This window comes from Podarcis vaucheri (assembly GCF_965113315.1).
Source record: "Podarcis vaucheri genome assembly, chromosome: 13".
Classification (NCBI taxonomy): domain Eukaryota; kingdom Metazoa; phylum Chordata; class Lepidosauria; order Squamata; family Lacertidae; genus Podarcis; species Podarcis vaucheri.
The window spans coordinates 54,678,619-54,704,004 of record NC_138751.1 but is presented as its reverse complement, the minus strand read 5'-3'; the positions used below and the strand labels follow the sequence as shown (position 1 = coordinate 54,704,004).

Here is a 25,386-nt window from a genome sequence, read left to right as displayed (position 1 = left end):
CATTGCTCCGTGTCCGCTTCTCTGGAGCAGCAGAAAACAACCTTTCTCCCTCCTCTATATGACATCCTTTTATATATTTGAACATGGCTATCATATCACCCCTTAACCTCCTCTTCTCCAGGCTAAACATGGAGATCCTTTTTCTTTCCCACAAAATCCCAGTTATTAGCAGTAAAGAGCCCTGTCCTTTTCTGCATTAACTCTCACTGCCCAGTGTGCAGAAAAAAAATCACTTCATTCCACAGGCCAGGGTGGAACTGAAGAAAAAGCTAAAAACCTCTGTGTCAGCTGATTCCCGAGAGCTCAAACATTCTCTGAATGGATTTTAGGTGCTGTTCTGCTCTTTTAGCATCTTCCTATCCATAATATGTAGCACTTCAGCCCCCTGCCCAAATGCTGATTCTGAAATTTGGCTCAGGAGCAGCCTCGGAGCATGAGGAGCTGAAGTGAAAAGTGGGAATGTTTCCATGTATGAGTTTAAGGGCTTAGGTTGCATGTGTAAATGTGATTTGGAATTCAGTACGTTACGAGATTTCAAGATAATTTATGAACTATTTTGACAAAATATTTAAAAACACCTGTTAGCAGTAGCTCATTTCCCCCTCCAGGACATTAAGGGATTGTGGGTTCCATTGTACGTTTTGCCCTTCTTTTAGCAGAACAATGGGTCAAAGGCAAACAAGGTTTCAAGTTTGTATAGGGTGAAACGGGGGTTGCTCTGTCGTTTGCCAAGCAATCTATGGTCCCCCTATGCTAGTGGCTGCTAATACTGGTATTATTTGGTTTAGACTTTATACATTACAAGCAGCAAAGCAGATAGCAATATTAGCCAATTTATTCAAGGGGTTCTTTTCTCTAACAGGCTCTTAGACTTTTCAGTATTATGATATGTGCCCGTCACGTTGCTTCAGATTAACCATTTTGAACATATTCTTCTAACTACTACTAGCAATACACAATGCAAATCACATAGAATACACAGAGATTATAGTATTGTATATGGTATATCCTTACATTTTCCACTTGGCTTACAGAATACAATAGTTCTAAACTCAGCATTGCTTTTGGTCTAGATTCTTCTTTGGCTCTGTAGCAAGTTCTTTGTAAAGTAAGCTTCTTCAACAATTTCCATTATCTGCTAAACTGGACAGTTTGCCAGTTTGAGGGGGGAAAATGAGTGTACTTCAATGCACTGCCCTCTTGAAGCTATATTATCCTGCTGAAGTGCTCTCCAGAAATAGAGTGACTGAAAATTGCTTCCCAATTGCAAGCACTAAGCAAGCTCATTTTTCAGCTTTCTTGCGAATATTGTTTAGGAAGTTATTCCTTTGTTTCCTAATTGTAGGTTTATGCAAATCTGTGAAGAACCTTACAGCAGCTAGGGCAGATTGTGCTTCATTATGTCAACTAATCTCTGCTGATTGGGTGGCAGGTCCCTTGGAATAAAATTGTCATTGTCCAGTGTGGGTATTGACTTGTCTTCAAAGCTACTTTCTAAATCGCTTAGTCCTGTTTGGACAGGAGATGGACTTGTACCAGCAGTGGTGGGTGGTTCTGTCGCTTCATCGTTGCTTAACAATCCCACCGATTCATCTTCTAGAAAATCAACTTTGTTTCTGTGCATTTTGATGGGGCTTAATTTGCTTCTTTGCTCTTGTACTTCTGCATCACTTGCAATATTCGCAAATGCCTGCAGCCTCCTCTTAAGTCCAGATTCTGCTTCTCTGATGTATTGAGCAGCTATTGTTTTTTTGCAGCACCTACTTATGATGCTGTGTGAGAGATGTGGAAAAAATTAGTTAGCTGGTATTATAGGTGAACATACTTCCTATCCACTGCTAAGTAATTCATTTGGGGCTAGGCTGCACTGGAATGAAAGGGATTTAACTATAAAGGGGGTTGGGGTCAAGCTGTATGATGGGGAAGGTGATTTGTGGCCTTCCAAATGTTACTGGACCACATCTCCAAACACTAACTATTCTGGCTGGGGCTAATGGGAGTCCAGTAACATCCAGTAAGACCACAGATTTCCCACCTCTCCCGTAAGATACACTTACCCTGCTGTGGCGAAAGCTCACAAAATGTTCATTCGCAGTTTAATGAATTACATAAAGTGTAATCATGTAAAAACAAATAGACACATCAACAGCACAGAAAGTTAAGTGCAGCATCCAAATTCCACTATTATAGCACAGCCCTTTCATGAATGATGAAGAATTCTCAATCAGCATGATATTGACATTATTCCCCCTGAAACAGATGGGAGTCATGCCAGACACCAGCACATACATCTCTACCAAGGAAAAGGAAATTCAGGGCAGTTGATTTTCTTCATTTACTTTTTGATAGTTCACCACCCTTTCCCCACCCCACCCTTGGCCATCATAGTGAACTAGGGTCATATACACACCATACATTTCAGGCCCATGGCGTCTCCCCCAAAGAATTCTGGAAACTAGTTTACTCCTCACAGATCTATAACTCCCAGCACTCTTATCAAACTACAGTTCCCAGGTTTCTTCAAGGGAGGCCATGTGCTTTAAATCTGACCCTGGACATCAGCTGAAAGTTCTACACAAAAGTGTAGGAAAAGCCCTATGGCTCATTCCCTTGTTACAAAGCAACACTGGGAGCTGGTGATTTGAAGGACAGAAACCAGAGTGGGGTTGCCTAACTGGAATATGGCAACCCTAGGCAAGGATCACAGGCTGACGGGAGTGGTAATTCGAAAGAGCTGGAGGAGCTTGGAGAAGTCTGCCCCATTCCATTTTCCCAATCCTCTTTGCTTAAACAGAATAGGGCAGGGGAAGAACTAACGCACATTATCAGCTCCTGTCCAGTTCAAGCTTTGGCTGATTTAAAGTTAAAATCAAAATGTTGGGAGAACTGATAACAGATCTCTTAAGCACAGGCTGGGGGTCCTCAGACTCAGGGGCCAAATGTGGCCCTCCAGGTCTCTAGCCTTTGCAACTCTCCTTGGGCCACACAACCATGCTTGAGTGCTTTTGCCCGGCTCAATACATCCTTGAACTCTGGCCAGGCCTCCTGCTGGTTTGGACTGAGGGTGAGGAAGGCTGTGTGAGTATCTGCAGAAAGCAGCCTACTGTGCTGTGGCAAGGCAACGTTTCCATCCGTTGGTCTGTTCCCTTTCGCCTCTGGCCCTGCCTGCTGCTGGCAGGCAACCTCCAGAAGATTGCTCAGAAGGCAATGTGGCCCCATGGCTGAAAAGGAACCCCCTTCCCCACTTCTAGCATAAGATTTTGGCCCTCAGCAAGGATTCAAACTTGCACTTCTCATCTTCAGAGTCAATGCAGCAACTGCTCTGTGGCTTGTGCTGCAGTTTTGTACAACTGTGTGGAATGTAAGGGGATTTTAAACGAAAAGCAGAAGTTAATTCAAATCTTTTGTAAGAAATTCTAGGCATAAAACTGCTAGCTGCCTTCATACACATGTGGAGCATCACATATATGACACCTATAGAACTTGCTATGGAAGCCATATTTTCCTAAAGTGTCCAGCAGCAACAGGCTTCAGCTCCTGCAATGCAAGGGAGCACAGGGGTTAGAGGCGATAAACAGATGTAAAGTAAAAGTTCAATGTAAAAGGGTAGGGTACTTACAGCCAAATTGTCACAAGAATAAGACTGGTTCCTGCGGAAGATATTACAAAAACCATCCACATTGGTAGAATTTCTGAAAAACATGAACAAGAACAGAGATCTATTTAGCATGGTGACTATACACAAACATCACACACACAAGCCCTTGAAAAGGGCTTGCCAGCCCACCTCTGCCCCCTGCTAGTGGGCCTCAACAAGGATGCTCTTCCAACCTTCGTTCCGATCCTCAGAGCACGAGGTGGGGCAGGGAGGTAGCATCACACCCACACCCATTGTCCTCTTTTCTTCATGCCTCAGACCGCTCCTCTTTGGACTACAACAGCAGGTCCCACGGCAGCAGCATCACCCTTCTTCCTCCCTGTTGGGTTGTGCTGCTCTCTCTTACTATAGGGGACATAGGATGGCCATCAGCCTTGGCAGGGCCTTGCTGCTGTGCAATTTAAGTGGATTTGTATTGCAAATTCTCTCGGCACATGACACCACAGCTGTGAAGGCAGGCAGGAAAGTGTGTGTGGTGAGGAGCTAGAGCCGACTTCCCCAACACAGTCCCATCCAGATGTTAGGGACCACAACTCTCCATCATCGCCAGGAAGGTTCAGAGATGATGGGAGCATCTGAAGAGCACCATCCTGGAACAGGCTAAGCTAGAGGGAGAGTTGAGCAGGGATTCCTGTTGTTCAGTGCCGTCCAGCTTGCTGTCTAGCCTGCTTTCCCCCCTGAATGGAATCTTTAGTTCTTTCTTCCTCCATATGACTAGCAGAAACATTGTGAATTAGGCAGCAGGTATGGAATTCTGCAAATCTGCTTAGTGATAACCAATACATATCCTGTAAATATGCTATAGCATGGTCAACAACCATTCTGGATGACTTAGAATTTCAAAAACAGGAAACAAAATCACACCATAAAACCACTGAGCAAGCCACATACAAGAACATAACCCACCAATCCTCTAACCAAGCTTTTTCCCCCAAAAGAAGAGTTTTGTGCTGCCCTCTAAAAACAAGAAGACTTGGACTTTTGCTAGATATGAACATTTCCCAAAAACCAGCCAGAAGGACAGTCACTGACGCCAAGGAAGAAAGCCTGCTTTGGTGGCATCAATGATCGTGTGTTTGGCTGTTTCTGGACAGAAATCAGAAGAAGCATCCAATGAAAATCAGTGAAGCATTCTTCTAGTAACTAGATGATGCCATAATGATTATGAAGACTCCAGAACTAGCCAGTGCACACCACTTTAAATTTCAGTATGTTTGATAAACTAGCAACCTATGCCAAGAGAAGTGCAGAGTCGAAGTCTGTGTGTGTAGTTCAATATGACCATTAAGACACAGAGAAATGCTTTTTGGTCAATGTGACAACTAAAGCTAAATGAAGTCTTTGGGCAAGAAACTCTTCTTTCATTTCTGCAACGGCCAATAGGGTTGATGAACAAGCTGTTATGAAAGCCAATGGCCCCCTTTCAAAAAGTTTTCAGAAAACGTTGGGAAAGGGTAATCATACCCTAGAAGAGGAGGGCCAGCTTGTCTGTCTCAGAACTTTAGACGTCAGTAAGAAGAGCCCTGACATTAAACTTCACCTGCCAAAGCATCAAGACAGCAAGTGATTTAGGCAGCTAAGCAAGTTCAGCAGCAGGGCTAGCAAGCAAGGGCAAACCACTCAGCTTCTCCACTCTTAGTCCTAACAAATCCCAAGCTCCCAAGTCAACTAACTCAACAAACGGTAAAGAAAAAAGAACTGTAGATTGAAGCCAGTACTGTATGGGTGAGGGGGCTGTCCTGCGTAATGTCATCTGTACACCTATTGGTCTAACTGGGTAGAAATTGTTCTTGAAATGAACTCCTGGTCCCCAAGGAATGAGTTCCCTTGAGTTCCCCAGGTGACTGACCTAGGGAAGCAGAGAGGCAGAGAGACTGTTGGATGAGGACTTGGGGGGGGTGGTAGCTGTGTCCCACTTCCGAGACTGCAGCTCCTCTGCTGCCATGGAGAAGCAGGGTGTGGGGGAAGGAAGGCATCACTCTGAGGAAGACAGAAAGGATTCCTTCAAAGGAACCCTTTCCTTAGAGATCAAGCAGGTAAACTCTCATGCCAAGGATACCCCTTCTGGTGGGAGGATCCTGGTAGTGGGTGATTTGCTCATTGGATAGCTGGGTGTGTGGTGGTTATGCAGACCACAGGGTGACTTGCCTGCCCAGCAAGAGGGTTGTGGACACTGAGTCAGGGGTCACTCCTGGCACCAATATGTGGGGGGAATGTAGCTGAGAGATTCTGGAGGCCGCTGGGCTTTCTCTGAAATGCTATCCGTTCCACACACGGAGTCAGCTACACAGGTATGGCTGTGCTGTTTCAATGAGTGAATGAGAGGGTGACGGCCGGAGAAGGGGGCTGGATTTGTTAGGCAATGGGGAAGGTTTTGGGACAAGCCAGATCTGGGCTGCTCTTGAAACAGCTCACAAATAGGTTAACATTCTATCCAGTAACTTCATTCAAACTCCATTCAAAAGCAGCCCCAAAGCTGATGACATTGGTATCTAGCAACCCCTCCCCCAATCTTTTATACCTCAATCCAAAAAGGCAGAAAGTCCCCCTCAGAGTTCTTCTGGCTCCATTTTGCAGGTTTCCAGGGCTGGACGGTGGGACAAGGCAGGTGGAAACATCCATCCCCTGACAGAAAACAGAGTCTCTCTTCCCTCTCCTCTACTGCTTCCAAGCACCAGTCCAGCGCCCGCACAACCTCTCCCAATTCAGATGGGAAGGAAAAGTAGACCTGCATGTCATCAGCTCCCAATGACTCCATACAGATGTTGAATAATGTGGGAAACAGAATAAAATCATGCAGGACCCCACACCCCAAAAGCCGTGAGGGCAACCAGGAAACACCCAATTCCACTCTGTGATAGCGACGCTGCAGGTGGGAGAGGACCACTGCACCACATTGCCTTGAAGCCTTAACCCACCTGGTCACTCCAGAAGGAGACCGTGGCTATGGTGCCAAAAGCCAGAGAGAGATCAAGGAAAATCAACAAGGTTAGTATACCCTCAGAGTCTCTCTCTCTCTCTCTCTCTCTCTCTCTCTCTCTCCTGAAAGAAGTCATCAACCAGGGCAACCAAAGCTGTCTTGATGCTATGCCCAAGCCTGAAGCCTGAAGCCTGAAGCCAGGCTGAAATGGGTCTAAATAATTTGTTTCCTTCACTCAGACTACTTTGCTCTCCAAAAGGTCTTATCAACTGGGTGATAGTTGTTGAATACCTCAGGGTTCGTGGGGTACCTCTTAGGAGGGATTAGTGAATATCATTCTGTCCTGTAATGACACATCAACCACTTCCCAGACTCCTCTTTCTTTGTGCTAGATCATCTTTGACACGATGGGCAAGGCTGCAGAACTCGTGTTGGACCAAATCCCTGCACTTCCACTTCCTCAGGATGCAACAAGTGAAGCTGATCCTCACAAATCAGACTGGATGGTGCTCCAACAGCCTCTGTGGGCTGCCGTAACTGTGACCCCAAGTTCAGAGCTGTCACAAAGCAACTTTGTCCTCAAAGTGTATTGCAAATTTATCATAGCAGGCTACCAATTCATCAGTTAAGCCTTCCACCCCACTGGATCAACCTTAAGCAGCACTCACTATGGGGCACAACAGTGGCAGCAAAATATGCTTCCTTTGCCACCATTACTGTCAGATGGTAGCCATAACCATGCGCTCTATCCTGCATTTGGTCCTATTTGCTACAATACTTCTGCCACTTGCACTCTGTTGTTGTTTAGTCGTGACCCCATGGACCAGAGCACGCCAGGCTCTTGCACTCTAGTGCACTCTATTGCTCCAAGCTTCTTGGGAAAAGAAGGGGCGTTCTGAGCTCCCCTTGGCCACAGGGCATTTTCAGGGGCAACCATTCCATAGTGCCATGGGGTGGTAGGGGCACCAAGGCTGGCAGGACAAGGAACTCCTTGGGACTCAGGTCAGGAGACCTCAGCACGAACACGAAGAGGCGCCAGAGGGGCTGGCCAATGTCAGAGCAGGAAGACACATGGAATACCAGGAGCCCAGGAAGAAGAAATCACACAGAGGAGGCTGGGACCCTGGAAGAACCTGACTCCCTCCCCCACCCCGAGCCAGGAGGAGGATTAGGAGGGCAGAACAGTTGGGGCAGTGACTATGAAGGCGTGCAAGATTGAGAGCACATGACTCATCACCAGCTGAAGTCAAGTGAGAGTCAGGCCAACACCAATGAAGCCAAGTCTCAGGTGCTGAGTCTCTGCCCAGCAACTAAGCAGAGAGGGAGCAGGCACTCTGATCTGACAGAGGCAAGAATGATGGAGGGAAGTGAGGAGAGCATTGCCGGAACCGCGGAGGACTGCATGGGTGGAGACAGGGAGCTGCTGTGACTTTGGATGCAGGAGGCAGCAGAGGCAAGGGAGAACATGATAACTGGAACGTGTCCAGAGGAGGGCAACCAAAATGGTCAAAGGCCTGGAAATGATGCCTTATGAGGAACGGCTAAGGGAGCTGGGCATGTTTAGCCTGGAGAAGAGGAGGTTAAGGGGCGATATGATAGCCATGTTCAAATATATAAAAGGATGTCACATAGAGGAGGGAGAAAGGTTGTTTTCTGCTGCTCCAGAGAAGCGGACACGGAGCAATGGATCCAAACTACAAGAAAGAAGATTCCACCTAAACATTAGGAAGAACTTCCTGACAGTAAGAGCTGTTCGACAGTGGAATTTGCTGCCAAGGAGTGTGGTGGAGTCTCCTACTTTGGAGGTCTTTAAGCAGAGGCTTGACAACCATATGTCAGGAGTGCTCTGATGGTGTTTCCTGCTTGGCAGGGGGTTGGACTCAATGGCCCTTGTGGTCTCTTCCAACTCTATGATTCTATGATTCTATGATTCTAACATTCATTCATTCATTCATTCATTTAAATTTACTTGTACTCTGCCCATCCAACTGACACTGGTGTAGAAGACTGCAGTGCTTCTGGGGACCAGACATTCTAATAGGTTCCCCCACCCATGTGGGGGCAGTCTGCTACAGCCAGTCAATATCTCTCCAGGGAGTGAACTGTCCACGTATTTCCATACAAGAAGTGCCTGATTCTGTGTGCACCAAGAGAAGTTACATGAAAAAATCTGAGCTCCATATAATACCTGTGCTAGGGGTTTAGCTTGGAACAGTTCCAGGACTGAGGGTGTACGTTTGCCACCTTTTGTGTGGAAAAAGCATGTCAGAATTTTGGTGCTTTGGGACACTTTTTCTTTTGCACATTTCAGATGTGCTCCTCGTGACCCCGTGGACTGGAAAATAAGGCCAAGATATTTGAAAACTTTGACCTGTTTGATTGGCTGGTTGTCCATATACCATTTATGGGCTCTAGTGGGTTAAACCACTGAGCCTAGGGCTGGCCGATCAGAAGGTCAGCGGTTCAAATCCCCGTGATGGGGTAAGTTCCCGTTGCTTGGTCCCAGCTCCTGCCAACCTAGCAGTTCGAAAGCACATCAAAGTGCAAGTAGATAAATAGACACCACTCCAGCAGGAAGGTAAACGGCATTTCCGTGCGCTGCTCTGGTTTGCCAGAAGCAGCTTAGTCATGCTGGCCATATGACCTGGAAAAACTGTCTGTGGACAAATGCCAGGTTCCTCAGCCAGTAAAGTGAGATGAGCGCCGCAACCCCAGAGTCGTCCGCGACTGGACCTAATGGTCAGGGGTCTCTTTACCTATACCTTTTATAGTTTCTTGAGAAAGCCATGACTTTGGTTTTCTTGTATTTCATGGCTGGCACTTACCATGGATCCACAGAAGCTGTCCAATCAAAGTTCTTAAGGCAATTTTTTTCTGTACCACCCTGTGTCCCAAACGCATCACTGCGCCTCGAGGCGAATCTCCCCTCAGTAGAATTATGGATCTGGCACAGGTCATTTAACTTCTGGCATCACCTAAACTCAAATCCCCCGGGTCTGATATCCCTAGTGCAACAAGACTGTCACAAGAGCGCCTGGTCTAAAATTGTCAATCAAAAACTTCAGTCTTGTGTTTTATCCCCACCACAGCTACTCACCGTGGGTTATAGCAAAGCAAACGGTCTAATTTGCCAACACCTAAATGATATTGAGTGTCAGAACAACTTGGCCACAATAAGGAAATTTTGCCCAAGGTATGACCATTTCCCATCCTCCCACTTTGATTCTCTGGCACCCTATCTGTATAACCTAGCAATTCCAAAATATAGATGCACTTTTACCCTCGCAAGACTGAATGTATTGCCCCCAGCTGTACCTGAGGGATGATTCTAACAGCTTCCATATGAAAAACGCTTATGTTCCTGCGGAGATGGCAGCACTGAATCAGTGGCGCATGTCCTCCTGGCTTGCACTCTTTACAAAGACCCAAGGAATGAGATTATCACCCCTCTTCTATTGTTCATTCCAGGTTGCCCAACCACTGCCACAGTGTCTTGTCTCCTGGCAGATCAAGCGGAGCAGATGACAGCAAAGGTTGCAAGGTTTTTAGCTGGGACAATCAGAATAATGTCCACTATTTGACTGCTGATTCAGGACCCTAAACTGTGTTTTATATAATCAACTTTTTATTCTGTTCTGTGTACATCACAATGTTCTTTTGATGCTATGGCCAATGGCTGACACAAATAAAGTTTCATTCATTCATTACATGAAAAATGTATTTCACACCTAGACAACAACTTGATTTCAACCTGGCAGAGTATACCCAGAGTATACACAGCGAAAGTGGGGAACTATAGTCAGCCAAAATCATAGAACTGCCTTCTAAATATGGGTGTTGTATCAGCATTACAAACTGACTGAAGCAAGAACTACTTCAGCCTCATGTGAAAACACCCCACCAGATACGGAAAACCAAAAGACCAATTCCTACGATGCCTGTGAAGATAAGCTACTTACTATGACAACTTCTTCCTGTCTTGGCACCCTCTCCATCACTGCTTTGTGTTTTGGGACAATTTTCACATGCTGCTTGACCATACTTTTCATTGTAGGATCCAGCAGGACACAGAGTGCAGGTGGTACCATATTCTGCACTGAATCTACCTGGCGGGCAGGTGACTATCCAAAAATAAAAGACATGGGGGCAACACACACAAAATTACTACGGCTCTCATTCACTTACATTTATGAGAAATTATTAGCCTGCTTTTGACTTCCATTCATGGCAGGCTGAACGTCCAGCTTCGGACGTTACACTGATGTGACTAGACATGCCGCCTGGTGCTCCATGTCACAGTAATTTCAGGAATGGGTCCTTTGCCTCTCCCTCTACATAGGGAAATGTACAACCTCACTGGGGCATTTAGCCACATGTATCTGCCCACAGGGACAATCATCCATTCCAGTGAACGTCCATGGCAAACCCAGAAGTACCGGAACAGGTTACTTCTGGGTTTGCCGCTCGCACATGCGCAGAAGCACCAAATCATGCGCCGCACATGCTCAGAAGCGCAAACTGCTCTGCACGCGTGCACAGACGCAGTGCTTTGCCCTGCATCCTTTTTGGCTAGTGGCCAGGGCTCCGGAACGGATCCTGGTTGCAAAACAAGATACGATTGTAGGTGAGTTACATAAACAAAATCAGCACTCATTTGTTATAAGCAAGCAAAACACTGAGAGCATAGCTCCCAATTTTGCCCATGAAGCAGTTTCCCCAAAAGCATGCCAGGTGTGAGGCAGGTAGAGATACAGCTAGATCAGCTCCAAGACTGAGTTCCCTACAGGAAACTTGGTCACACAGCTGATCCCTGCAGAAAGCAGCCTTGAATTCACTGCCCATCAACAGGCAGTGACGTCCAGCCTGCTTCTCAGAGGCCCTGCAATGCTGCCTTGAAGTCCTGGTGGCCATTACCTGATGTCACTGTTAGGTTAGTGATTGACAGGCAGGCACTAAGGTTCATTCTTTCCCCCTTATTGCAATAATGTGTTTTTGTCATAATGATCTCCGCACCCCAAGAAATTTGTTTCCAATTTTAAAAATTAAAAGAAGGAAAATCGGTGAAGGAAAAAATCAGCAAGAAACTACATTTCATGAAAATTAGTCAGCAGTATTTTATTTTATTTTAACATACAGACTCTGGAAACTCACCACAACACCCTGGGCACTCTGTGTTATTGCTGAGGGCATTTATGATCTTCCCAAATCCTGGCTTGCAGTGGTCTACTTTAACTGCATTCAGTGTACCATGAAGGTAACTTGAATAATCACTGTGAGAGGAGTTCGCGTTTTCGACTTCAAAGAACTCACTAATCTTGGTATAGGCCTAGGAGTGTGACAGTTAACAAGAGCTGCACATTAACAGAGACCAAACTGTGACCTAGCTAGATTCACGGTGGGCTGTGGATAAAACACAACACAAGCCAGAAGTGCCATCTTGTGCCCAAGACATCCGTGCGCCATGTGCGTGATGGCACATTGTCAGACAGAGTGCGTGTAAGCCTGTCCTGCCCTCCATTCCGCCCTCTTCCGGGTCCAAAAGGACCTGCACATTGGCAGTCATGCGTCAACTGGATGTGTGCAAAATGGCTGCCACTTGTACTGCCAGCCTATGATCAACAGATGAAAGACCCACAATAACACAATTCATTTACACCTCACAAAACATGACTTCTTTACATGGTTTGGTGTTAGCACTGGAGGACTTTTGTGACTTTAACAGCTATGTGGCAGGCAGATATTAAACAGTATGGAATGACAGTTATGGGGAAATCTTCACCTGTTAATATTCTGTCTGTTGGACATCTTATTATTTGTATGTGACCCCTGATTTATTTTTGTAAGCTCCACCACCACCTGCAAAAGAGGGTGCAAGTTTGCATGTGAGATAATATTACACAAATATTATGCAAATTTGTGCCTTCTTTGGCGACTGCAGCAGAGCTCAATCTACATACAGTATACCAGGTCCTCAAAATATTGTTGGCACCCCTGATTTTGCACACTTAAGTTATTATTTTTGCCATAAGTTCTGCAAAATATCATGGCCATTATTGCACTGTGAACCTTTGGTATAATTTTACTTCACCTCTTTCATGTTGCTGGTGGAATTTCCACATTGAGGACTTCTACAGAGGTCAGCTGTGGTCAGTGCTAAAGGAAAAACTGCAAATTAAGAGAAAGTAAGCAGCAATTTTTCTACTTTAATAAAACATTTGTGTGATGCAAGTGTTCTTCCAATAGTATCCCCATATGATAAAACCCATGTCTAACAACACAGTGACTTCACCACATGTAAGAATCTGTATGCAATGCCAATATTTTATATAGCAGCAACCTTCTTGCACGCTAAAATTTTAAAACTATCATCGCATAATATGACCCCAGTGCTTTAGGTTCATTGTACAGTGGTACCTCAGGTTACATACACTTCAGGTTACAGACTCTGCTAACCCAGAAATAGTGCTTCAGGTTAAGAACTTTGCTTCAGGATGAGAACAGAAATCATGCTCCGGTGGCACGGCAGCAGCGGGAGGCCCCATTAGCTAAAGTGGTGCTTCAGGTTAAGAACAGTTTCAGGTTAAGAACAGACCTCCGGAACGAATCAAGTACTTAACCCGAGGTATCACTGTATATAGATCTTGTATATATCTATTCCAAAATTTTACAACTCATCTTATACCACTTTGTCTCAGGGCAGGATACATAACTCATTTAAAACAATACATGGCATAACATAATGCTCCTTAAACAATAAACAACCAGCAGCAATCTTAAAACAACAAGGAAATTACAGCCCTGTATCAGACTGTATTCCCTCACACAAACCGGCTTGGATTTTGAGGTCTCTGAGGGAAGGCCCTTCTCTCGGTCCCACCCCCCTCACAGACACACTTGGTGGGGACGCAGGACAGGGCCTTCTTGGTGGTGGTTGCTCCAGACAACTCTGAAACTCCCTCCCTAGAGAAGCTAGACTGGCTCCCTCCTTGTTGCTATTCCAATGGGCTTTTGGGAGCTGACTGCTTTTAACGAAAGGACTGTGCCGTGTTGCTTTTAAAGTAATGATTTGTGTGGTTTTAATAGATTTTTAATGTGTTATATATATTCTAAAATTTTAATTGTTTTTAATGACACCCCACCCCCACCCCCGTTTTAGCAGTTCTTATATTTATCTGTAAGCTGCCCTGTGTCCTTATCAGGGAAAGTGGAGCAGTGTATACTTTCATTTATATCCCACCTTCCCCCAAGGAGCTCAAGGTGGTGCTTGATGTTCTCCTCATCCCCCATTTCATCCTCACAACAAGCCTGGTCAAGTAGGTTAGGCTGAGAGACCACGGCCCAAGGTCACCCAGGGGATATTTGTGGCGGAAGTGGGAATTTGAACCCCACCAAAGTCCTAGTCCAAGACTCTAACCACAACACCATTTATAGAAGGAGAAGGAGAAGGAGAAGGAGGAGAAGGAGGAGGAGAAGGAGGAGGAGAAGGAGGAGGAGGAGGAGGAGGAGAAGGAGAAGGAGAAGGAGAAGGAGGAGGAGAAGGAGGAGGAGGAGGAGGAGAAGGAGGAGGAGGAGGAGAAGGAGGAGGAGGAGGAGGAGGAGGAGAAGGAGGAGGAGGAGGAGGAGGAGGAGGAGGAGGAGGAGGAGGAGGAGGAGAAGAAGGAGGAGAAGGAGGAGGAGGAAGAGGAGAAGGAGGAGGAGGAGGAGGAGAAGGAGGAGGAGGAGGAGAAGGAGAAGGAGAAGGAGGAGGAGGAGGAGAAGGAGGAGGAGGAGGAGGAGGAGGAGGAGAAGGAGGAGGAGGAGGAGGAGAAGGAGGAGGAGGAGGAGAAGGAGAAGGAGAAGGAGGAGGAGGAGGAGAAGGAGGAGAAGGAGGAGGAGAAGGAGAAGGAGAAGGAGGAGGAGAAGGAGAAGGAGGAGGAGGAGGAGAAGGAGAAGGAGGAGGAGGAGGAGGAGGAGGAGGAGGAGGAGGAGAAGGAGGAGGAGGAGAAGGAGGAGGAGGAGGAGGAGGAGGAGGAGGAGGAGAAGGAGGAGGAGGAGAAGGAGGAGGAGAAGGAGAAGGAGAAGGAGGAGGAGGAGGAGGAGGAGAAGGAGGAGGAGAAGGAGAAGGAGAAGGAGAAGGAGAAGGAGGAGGAGGAGGAGGAGGAGAAGGAGGAGGAGGAGAAGGAGAAGGAGGAGGAGAAGGAGGAGGAGGAGGAGGAGGAGAAGGAGAGGAGAAGGAGGAGGAGGAGGAGGAGGAGGAGGAGAAGGAGAAGGAGGAGGAGGAGGAGGAGGAGAAGGAGGAGGAGAAGGAGAAGGAGGAGGAGGAGGAGGAGGAGGAGGTGGAGAAGGAGAAGGAGGAGGAGGAGGAGGAGGAGGAGGAGAAGGAGAAGGTGGCAGCTGGGCTCCCAAATGGATGACTCTGGTGCCCAAACCTATTGGGTTGGTGGCCAGCTGTCTCACAAAGGGAGAATGTGCCATAGCTGGCCTGAATTGCCACATAATGTATGGCTCTTAGGGCTTTCCTTTTATTCTATTTCTATTATTTCTGTTTCTATTATCATTATTAAATACTGCATTTTATCTGAGAATAGCAGGGTGGTTTACCCTATAAAAACACAAAAATACTTATCATAGTAACAAGCAAAAACAAGACCTCCACCCCAGTTTAAAAGGTCATATATTGTTTAATCAGCCAAAGGCCTGTGAGAAGAGGAATATTTTCACCTGGCGCCTAAAGACACTGTTTGTAATGGTGGCGCCAAGCGAGCCTCCCTGGGGAGAGAATTCCACGTGTGGGAAGCCACCACAGAAAAGGCCCCGTTCTCATGTGGCCACCCTCCAGGCCTCTTGCCTACAGTATTTTCTTGCACACAATGGTCAAAAATAAAATAATGCAGAAGTAGTAAGATTTCACCTTACCTACAAACTGAAAGGTAAGCTTGTGTGTTATCTTCTCCAGTGTGTCTGTAGAAGCATGACACTGTGTACTCCACTGCTTGATCTCACACCCCAGGTTGTAGACTAAGCTTTCCAGTTTCTTTAAGAAATGCTTTTCAAATGAAGCAACGGCGTTGGTTTCACAGGTTTGAACTGTGAATTCAGATGACAGGCGGAGACTCTTCTCTGGCATATGATACACTAAGAAAAAGAAAATATTCTCTCTTAACATGGTACAGAAATTACCCAAAACCAGGACTAATGCATTCCTAACCATAATATTTTATTTGTTTCTTTTTAGACATACCTACAGCCTGCCCTTTTTAGACATACCTACAGCCTGCCCTTTTTAGACATACCTACAGCCTGCTGGGACGCGGGTGGCGCTGTGGGCTAAAGCCTCAGCGCCTAGGGCTTGCCGATCGAAAGGTCGGCGGTTCGAATCCCCGCGGCGGGGTGCGCTCCCGCTGCTCGGTCCCAGCGCCTGCCAACCTAGCAGTTCGAAAGCACCCCCGGGGGCAAGTAGATAAATAGGTACCCCTTACCAGCGGGAAGGTAAACGGCGTTCCGTGTGCGGCTCTGGCTCGCCAGAGCAGCGTTGTCACGCTGGCCACGTGACCCGGAAGTGTCTCCGGACAGCGCTGGCCCCCGGCCAATAGATGTGAGATGGGCGCACAAACCCCAGAGTCTGGCAAGACTGGCCCGTTTGGGCAGGGGTACCTTTACCTTTACCTTTACAGCCTGCCCTTACCAAATGGACACAAAATATTGCAATTAGAACAGGTGCAATGCACATAAAAATAATAAAATAAAACCAAAAACTAAGCAAAATGGAAACAATAGCACTGAACTGCAATACGAGAGAAAAGCCAAAGATATAAAGAGGTTGTGTCCTGAACAATCATTGTGAAGTATATTATGACTGTGCAAGACGAAGCCCAGACATTGTTGTATATGTTACCTGTGTCTAGTTTCTGACAATTTGGTTGCAATATTTATTTTCTGGGATATTAATGACCCTCATGACCTAATGCCTATGGACATATTTTTTCCCCTATAATGGCATGAAAAAGAGCCCTGTGCTCCTACCTCCATTCAGATCCAGTCCTAGAAACCTCTGTCCAACCCAAAATGAACATTGGTTCCTTTCCACAAACTTTGCCTAAAATTGCCATTGTCTGCATGGGCTCCATTTCAATCATTAACGCATTCCTGGTTGGAGTACTTATGGGTATAAGAAGCATGTCCTCTTAAGCCAATTGAAGACGCTTCATGCATCTGACGAAGTGTGACCTCAAGTCCACAAAAACTGTTGCCATAAAACACAGCTATTAGTCCTTATGGTGCCACAAGGTTCTCTTGTTCTTGTTGCCCCAGACAGAAACATTGTGCTTATAGTGTAAGTTCAGTTTCTTCCATAGATTCAGATTATCTTATGCCTTTCCATTGCTTTAGAGGCACAATTATGCAATAACTGTCATGTATTCTACTCATATTGATCCAGCACAGAACTCCAATGCATAGTTAGCAGAGCAAAAACTCAAACACGTTGCAGGATTCCTCCCAAAAATAAGACCAGCAGAGCTTTACTGCTTTACTGCTACTGAAGGCAAATGAGCATAATGGTCACAAATGCAAAAGATTCAGGATTGGCACTGTCCATAAGAAATCCAGCTGCGGAAGACTCAACTTAAACTTACAATGACTTACAATAAGACTAAATCTTAACACTAAGCATACTGTGTACAGAACACCACACCAGAAGGAAAAGAGATAGAGAGTGTGAAATCCATGCTCCTTCTGGCCTCTCTATTATAGTCAGCATGACCTCGGCAGAAGAGGCTATAATGTGGCTGAATGTTCCTTTTTACTGCTTTATTCCTTGCTTGTTTCTAACTGTTTCCAAATGTATTTCTGTGTTGCATTGTCTATTTATTAAAATATCTTTCAGATGTCCTTCATCCTTACAAATATCCTTGTTGTTGTAAGGGTGGAACTGGGTAATATCCATTCACTGAAAAGAATGAACAGTGAATGGACAAGCCAACATTCCTTTGTTCTTCACTTGCGCACTTGGTGGTGCAGCCACCACATAAAGATAGCATCTGTATGCAGTATAGCACTAAAGAGAAGAGTCACATGTCCTCCAGGGGTCTAAACAAGAAACGCTGCTTCTGAAGGTAGCAGAAGAGACCAACAGCTGAAAATGTGCTAGGGAGAGGTGTGTGTACGCATGCACATTATTTTCACATGCAGCCAAAATGCCCTTAAAACTTCCCCCATCCCCATTCTGTTTACCATCCATCCTCAAGGCTCTGCCCCTACTGAGAAGGCACCATAGTTCTTTGCAGCGCTTAGACTTTGCATAAACGAAGGCAGATGGGCGGCATACAAATAATACAATTATTTTAATTTTAAAAATATATTTCTGGGTCTTTATGGGGGAAAGTTCTGATGTTAGAAACATCTCTTGATATTATTGTAAGTGAAGACATGTAATAATCTTGCTGGTGTGACCTAAATGAATGAACAACATAGCCAGAGATCGGTGAAAGCCTTCTTGCTTGCTGCTTCCCTATCCGTACAGGCATTCCAGCCATGGCTATTACTCCAACAGGTTTCAGTCACTTCTAGAAAACTGAGGACAGGGACCAATGATTGTGCACCAATGTTGTGCGCCAATGATTCTAGTTCCTCCCAAGTTTATCAGTCAAAATTAATTTGCTGAATTTACACACAGCTGCAGAGTAGCTAAATGTTAAGGCTGTTGTGCTTTTCAGAACAGTTAGTATATTAAATAATTCTTCTCCCTCTACTCAGTTTTAATTTAGAACTTCTGTTCTACTCTTAGGAAATGACACCTCAGAATAAGTCCCCCCCCCCCAACCATACCCAACTCCCTACCTATAAAGGCAGCCTCTGATATAGCATCCCTGATGAGTGACTGGTCACCTTGCAGCTTACAAACCTCTAACGAAGAAAAGTCCATTACTTTTCAAGGAAGTCTGCTTGGCCACTGAACAGCCACAAATCCTGGGGCTTTAGGGTGAAGCACGGGATATAAATTAAATTATTTCTAATAACAACAACAACAAGAAGAATTTGTCCATCTCCAGTTCCCAATATGTCACTAGTTCTCAATTATTTCTAAAACTATATGTAGATAGAGGCTCCGAGATGTAGCTCATCTGCCCTTGGAGATGGATCTTGTTTTCTAAGCACGGCAGTGCAAATGTACTCATTGGCAATTGTTTTGGTATGTAGTTTTGCATCATCACTGCACTCAACTAATAAGACACAATGCAGTCACAGAGTAAGACAATGCATTTCCACCAGGTGGCGCCCTAGCTTAATTTTATTGTCCTTCTTCATTCTTTGCTCACCCCTTGCCCTGCCTCAGGTACCTGAATTGCATGCGCTTACACTGAATAAACTTCCAGAATGCCTGGGCAGAGTCCAAATATTTCCTGACTATTTCTCAAGCTGATGGTGCTAGCTGACACTTAACCAAGAAAGTAGTAAGGCCCAATACATTTTTGTGGTTTTCAAGATACTATTTTCAAATCACTCTTTTCAAATCACTCTTTTCAATAGCATTTAAGGGTTCTAGATTTCCATGCTTTCCTGAGTATTTTACAAATTAATACCATGGATGCAAAACAACAAAATTAAAATTACTAAAACCTTACTTACCATAAACCATGAAATGGATTTCGGTAGTCATTTGTTCAGCATTGTATATATAATTCACTTTGCAAGTGTAACCTCCAGAGTCACTGCCTTTAATATTATAAATCTGCAAGCTGCCATCTTCCGTTAAAAGAAACCTCTGTGATTCTACAAATAACAACACATCGCCCAAAATATCAGCAATGGGATGCTCAATGCCAATGCCAATTAACTAATGCCAATGTCAATTAACTAATCATAAATCATAACAATGGACTTCCGTCAAGGCAAGATGGCGGGCGCCACGGCCATGTGGAGCTCTTGAGGACTGCCAGCACCAACTGTGCTGCCTGGCTGGTCCCTGAGCCGCCAAAACCGCCACGACGGGGGGGGGGGAATCCAGGGGCACTTGGCGCAACAGCCAGGGAAGCCGCTCAGAGCCCCCAGCCCCCCTAGCGGGAGCAGCTGACCAACACCCCAATTGACCCTCTGCTGCAAAGTGAGGAGAAGCCATTCAACACCGCCTAATGAGGCTATGGCGGGGATTGCAAGGGGCGGCAGGTGCACAGGGTGGCACTCTCTCTTTTGCCTCGGGTGGCAAAACAGGACGGGCTGCTCCAAGATGGGATGGAAGGGCAAAGGGTGCCAAAGCCCTGCCTAGGCTTTCTCTTCGAAGGAAGGAATTGCATGAGGGGAGACTCTTCAAGGAACACGCAGTGGTTGCTCACGGGATGCATGTCTGTGCACAGACTTCCAGCTGTGGTGCCAGTGCAGGAACACAGCTCACCAGCGTTTCCTCAGGGAAGTGCTCTTAGGACTGTCTGTGCTTATCAGAGCAGCAGAGAAATACATATATCAGAGTTAAATATATATATATTTTTAAATATGCAGCATAACCCTAAGCACGTTTACTCAGAAATTGAACTGGGCTTACTCTTTAGAAACTGTGCTAAGGACTATAGTCTTAACTTACGTACAATTAAACTATACTGTAGTTACCTCTAGTAATTTGTCCTCGGGGACCAGACCATACGTATTTGGGATCCATGATTCCCTCAATTAACAGCTTTTCAGTCAAACAATTTAGAATTAAACTGTTTGAATAAATAAGAATGTACGCTGGAACTGAAGTAGGGGGAAAATCGAGTTAGAATGAGATATAGTAATACATAAAACTTAATATTAAAAATACATTGCATTCCACACAGCCCTGATGTGTAATACCTACTTAAAGGTAAAGGTAAAGGTACCCCTGCCCGAACGGGCCAGTCTTGCCAGACTCTGGGGTTTGTGCGCCCATCTCACATCTATAGGCCGGGGGCCAGCGCTGTCCGGAGACACTTCCGGGTCACGTGGCCAGCGTGACAAAGCTGCATCTGGCGAGCCAGCGCAGCACACGGAACGCCGTTTACCTTCCCGCTGGAGAGCGGTCCCTATTTATCTACTTGCACCCGGGGGTGCTTTCGAACTGCTAGGTTGGCAGGAGCTGGGACCGAGCAGCGGGAGCGCACCCCGCCGCGGGGATTCGAACCGCCGACCTTTCGATCGGCAAGCCCTAGGCGCTTAGGCTTTTACCCACAGCGCCACCCGCGTCCCACAATACCTACTTAGTAATACCTACTTAGTAATACCTACTTAGCCTACTGCAATAAAAGTGCTTGACTCTTTCCTAAGAAGTCAATGAGAACACTGAATTTAAAAATAGTGAATGACTGGTGAATGGACACAGTACATGTTACATGCAAATATATGTATGGCAGCATGCACTTGGGAGAGGGCAGCTGTAAACAGAGAAACAGGAATAGAGGCACAACATTTTCCTTATCTTCCCTTTTGCAGCAGTGGATGCCCTCCACCAGTTTTTCTGCCCCAAAATTTACAGGCCTGAGTGTGAAGCCCAAATGAGGAAAATATGCTCAGAATGGGAAAGATGTGGAGCAAGAAACAGTGAGTTTTTTGTTTGTTTGTTTTTGTACTTGATTAATTTTATTGATTCAACCCTTGCAACACCAAACATGAACTTCATGGCCCACATGGAAAGTTTTTTGAAGTTTTATGCATGTAACAAGAAAACAATTATCCTTGCAAATAACAGCTAATCAATTTGCAAGAGATTAAGCAGAACATGTATGTCAAGTTAGTTTACAAAGAAGGTCACAGAAAAAGAAATTGAGGACTTCTCCTGTCTACTTGGGACACGCTGACACCAAACCCTACATACATTAAGCAAAATGAAAGAAACAGTGAGTTGGGAAAGCGTTAAGCCCCCCGCCCCCCCACTTCCGCAATCTCAATCACCCCCTCTTGAATCATTTTCTAGGTTCTAAAAGGTCTGCTTTGCCACTTTTTTGCATCAATACAGTACGTAGTTAATGGTCTTTTTGCTGACCTCCTCAAATTGTAGCCCTCAAGCCTTTTACAAATAGGCTTTTTAAACTGTCGTGTTAAAACCACAACAATCATATGATGTGACAACAACTGGGCCTGCAGTTTGAAAACCACTAAGTAAAAGTCACAATTAGCATGGATACATCAGAGCTATCTAGATGACGTGCTTATTCAGCATTCACCCTGCCTTGTCCCAGTCTTTACTAAGCATTTGTTCCTATTTATTGGGTAGAACAAGCATTGGTCTTGCATTCATCCTGATTTGTCTGCGAGACGTTCACACGTCTTCCTGTTAATCCCTCACCTTCCAATGCATTTCCCCCATCTCTTGCCAGATTGCAAGCAGCCCATTTTTTAAGAAGTGGATTTATTGTGCAGGTGAAACAGAGGGATTTAATGTACTTTTAATTGTGCAAAGTTCTACTATGTCACTGAATTCTTCCTGCAAAATACTGGCAGTGCAGTCCTACACAGAAAATTAAGTGCAGTCATTTCAGTTACCTTAGATCCTGGTGTGCTTATTGTTGGACTGCAGATGATTTATTAACAATAATTGTTAACATCCAAAAATCTAGAAGTAGCGCATAAGAAAATAAAAGGCAGTGCAATGCCAAAAACCAAAATAAAAACATTGTAAGATGCAGTTCAAACTTAACAATGACCTATAAGATATAATCAAATGATCAAGCAGAACAAAGAACTTTACTAAAACAAGCTTTTGCATCCAACTGCAAACTCTCTATCTCCTTCCTGCTCTATCTGTTTGTACTGAGTCACTTCCTGGTAACTGCGCCACTAAGTTTCACTCCCTGACTGCTGTCCTAATCCTTTTACTTGGTTCCACATACACTGATACAAACAGCTACTCTACAACACCCAAAAAGTTCCTAACTTGGGGTTTTAAAACAGTGATCTTTACAGTTGCAGCTCTTCAGTTGGAAGTAACAAGAGACATGCAATAGAACAAAATTTCAGTAGGGTCAAAGTGCTCAATCCACTGTCTGAAATCAACAGGTGTAAACAGTGATTTCATTTACCAGTTCTTTCTTCTGCTCCAGTTATCTGGTTATCTGAAGCTGGCAGGTCTTCTGGGACATATGAAGTGTTATCATACTCAGTCTCTGACTCTGCTGGTGTATCTCTGGTTTCCCTCTTCAAGTGCACCGTCCTTTTTCTTAACAGACACATTTTATTCACAAAACATGGATTTCCAGCTAGAGCAACATTGACAAAAAAGAAAGAAAGAAAGAAAAAAGTTTGAAAAACAAAAAAGGCCATCAAAACAAAACCTAGAGAATATTCAACAATTTATATTAAATTAATTAGTGATTTGCATCTATTTAATTTTATGCTTATCTGGCTACATGGAGTTTTGCAAGTGTGCAGTTTGCAACAACTATAAATGCCTATTTCCCAATGGTCCAGCATAACACCGTTGCCATTCATTTTAAGGCTGCTGAATCACTTTTGCTCCCCAGCCAAGCTCTTCCTGGTTTAATGCCGTTTTCACAATCCTTCCTGCACCAACCATAAGCATGGTTCACCAGTATTTGGATCCAGCTTCAAACCATGGTTTCAAATCCTAGTTGCAGTGAGGCAACCTGCTCAGACAGCAGGATCCACAGGGGAAGCAGATCCTGATGTAGATCTTTATTCAGGGCTGGTCTACCCGTGAAGCGAGGCGAGGATCCCCAGCAAGAGATGGCAAGAGATTCAACCCTCTCACTCTTCCTCCGGTCTTCTGTCACTTACAGGCAGCCCCTGAGAAAAGGAGGGGAAGCAACAACAACAGAAACACGAAAGCAAGCTTCAGCAGGCGAAGCCGACACCGTGGAAGGCTTCTTCTTGCCACCATGGCCTTCGTTCCCTCCTTTTCACACATGGGGGGCAACCTTCCACCCAAACAAGCAGCTCAGGCAAGGGGAAGCAAGCGAAGCACTGAGATGAGAGACTCAGACATGCAGGATGTTCATGGTCCTCGGAGTCACATGTTCATGGTCCTCGGAGTGGGCCAGAACATTCCAGGCAGGGCACAGCGACAGTTGGGAAACGGCAGTTGGGCACTGTGGGAGTGAGACCACAGGTCTTCCTTTCTTCATGCCCTCCAAACTGCATTACAAACAGGTATTGGTTAGGGTAACAGGATGACCCTTAAAAAGCAGAGACATCACCTTGCCAACAAAGGTCCATATAGTTAAAGCTATGGTTTTCCCAGGAGTGATGTATGGAAGTGAGAGCTGGACCATAAAGAAGGCTGATCGCCGAAGAATGGATGCTTTTGAATTCTGGTGCTGGAGGAGACTCTTGAGAGACCCACGGACTGCAAGAAGATCAAACCTATCCATTCTTAAGGAAATCAGCCCTGAGTGCTCACTGGAAGGACAGATCGTGAAGCTGAGGCTCCAATACTTTGGCCACCTCATGAATCGAGAAGACTCCCTGGAAAAGACCCTGATGTTGGGAAAGATGGAGGGCACAAGGAGAAGGGGACGACAGAGGACGAGATGGTGGGACAGTGTTCTTGAAGCTACCAGCATGAGTTTGACCAAACTGTGGGAGGCAGTGGAAGACAGGAATGCCTGGCGTGCTCTGGTCCAGGGGGTCATGAATAGTCGGACATGACTAAACGACTAAACAACAACAACAACAGGATGAAGCTTCCAAGGGCTGTCTGTTTCCACCTATCAGGTGCAAAGGATAGCGAGCCATGTTTTCACCACGTCTACTGGTGTAGGTCCTGCCTCGAGAGCAGGGATCTTGGGGAATTTCTGGCCTTCAGGCCTGACCACAAGCTCCAATTTGGCCATGAGGCATGACTTAGTTGAGCCTTTTCTAGCAAATTCAGCTCTATGGACTTCATGCATTAAACTATACATTGTTAGGTTTGCTGCAAAAACTCCCACAGTTTTGAGGTTGGTTTTGGGCATTTTCATTTCTTTCTCTCCTCTTCGGGAAATACTTCATCATGGGATTCAAGTTATGGCACTTCCTCCCCTGAAAGTAAGACTCCGGAGTGTGCTCCCAATTCTTTCCTTTGAAGTTGATTAACCAGATCTCATGTGATTGGCGCCAGCTGATTGAAAGGTGGACAGTCACCTCCACTTGTCAAAATGATTGGGATAGCTCAGCCTCTGTCTTGGCAGTTGACATTTTTTAAGTATAGCCTAGCCTCCAAAACTATATCTGTCTCAGCTCTTAAACTAGGAAAAACATTTTTTCCCCAATAGTGGATTTTCTCCAGAAAAGTAAGGGGGCTGTGGGTGGGCAGGCACTTTTGATGCTAATAATGCAATTTGTCCACTGCAAAAACCATGCATTCGTGAGGAGTAGTGACTCTGCAATTGATAACCACCTAGAAGCAAGTCGCTCCATCTTCTGCATGACTGCCTTCAGGTACTTGAAGGCTGCTATCATGTCTTTCCTTAATCTTTCCCTGGTGGTACATACTCAGTTCTTCTAACTGTCCCTCAGAACTTGTTTCCAGACATACTCCAGGTGCCTCAGGCCTTGTGTCAGAATCCAGGCTGGTACATGGGAATGCAAGGGTTAACCAAGACTGAATGTTGGTGGCTGGATGCTTATTCTATTACTTTCACTTTTCAAACGTTTCCCCCTTTTCTACAATAAAACGGTGCTTATTCCCAAGTAAATGCATTTAGCATCAGGACAATTGTTTTATTTTGCGTCAGTTTCATTCCCGCAGTCACGATGGTTGCAATGATTTAAGTGAATTGAAAATGCGAAGCTACACATGCTCAGAATATTTTCTTCTTTAAATTTGCATTGTCACACTGCCTTTTGTCTGCTTTTGCTCTAGCGCATCGGGAATCTGGAAACT

The 25,386-nt window shown here is 45.3% G+C and overlaps 1 protein-coding gene across 7 annotated transcripts in view; it reads right to left on the bottom strand.

The window, feature by feature from the left end:
* Nucleotides 1–819: 819 nt before the first annotated feature.
* LOC309516239 (zona pellucida-binding protein 2-like) overlaps nucleotides 820–25,386 on the bottom strand; it is a 26,326-nt gene continuing 1,759 nt past the window's right edge. Inside the window, exons 1-10 of one of the 7 annotated variants that reach the window (XR_014212804.1) lie at nucleotides 23,301–24,547; nucleotides 22,586–22,762; nucleotides 20,160–20,285; nucleotides 19,185–19,328; nucleotides 15,474–15,692; nucleotides 12,358–12,434; nucleotides 11,730–11,904; nucleotides 10,538–10,699; nucleotides 3,620–3,692; nucleotides 820–1,772 (exon numbers count right to left, since the gene is read on the bottom strand). Coding sequence is in view for 5 of the 7 variants with exons in the window: in XM_082194925.1 (XP_082051051.1) it covers nucleotides 1,379–1,772; nucleotides 3,620–3,692; nucleotides 10,538–10,699; nucleotides 11,730–11,904; nucleotides 12,667–12,743; nucleotides 15,474–15,692; nucleotides 19,185–19,328; nucleotides 20,160–20,285; nucleotides 22,586–22,762; nucleotides 23,301–23,430 (1,677 nt within the window). In the remaining 2 variants the exon portion in view is untranslated. Of the gene's footprint in view, nucleotides 1,773–3,619; nucleotides 3,693–10,537; nucleotides 10,700–11,729; nucleotides 11,905–12,357; nucleotides 12,435–12,666; nucleotides 12,744–15,473; nucleotides 15,693–19,184; nucleotides 19,329–20,159; nucleotides 20,286–22,585; nucleotides 22,763–23,092; nucleotides 24,548–25,386 lie in introns of those variants that run through there. The other 6 variants (XM_082194926.1, XM_082194925.1, XR_014212805.1 and 3 more) reach the window with 6 other exon arrangements.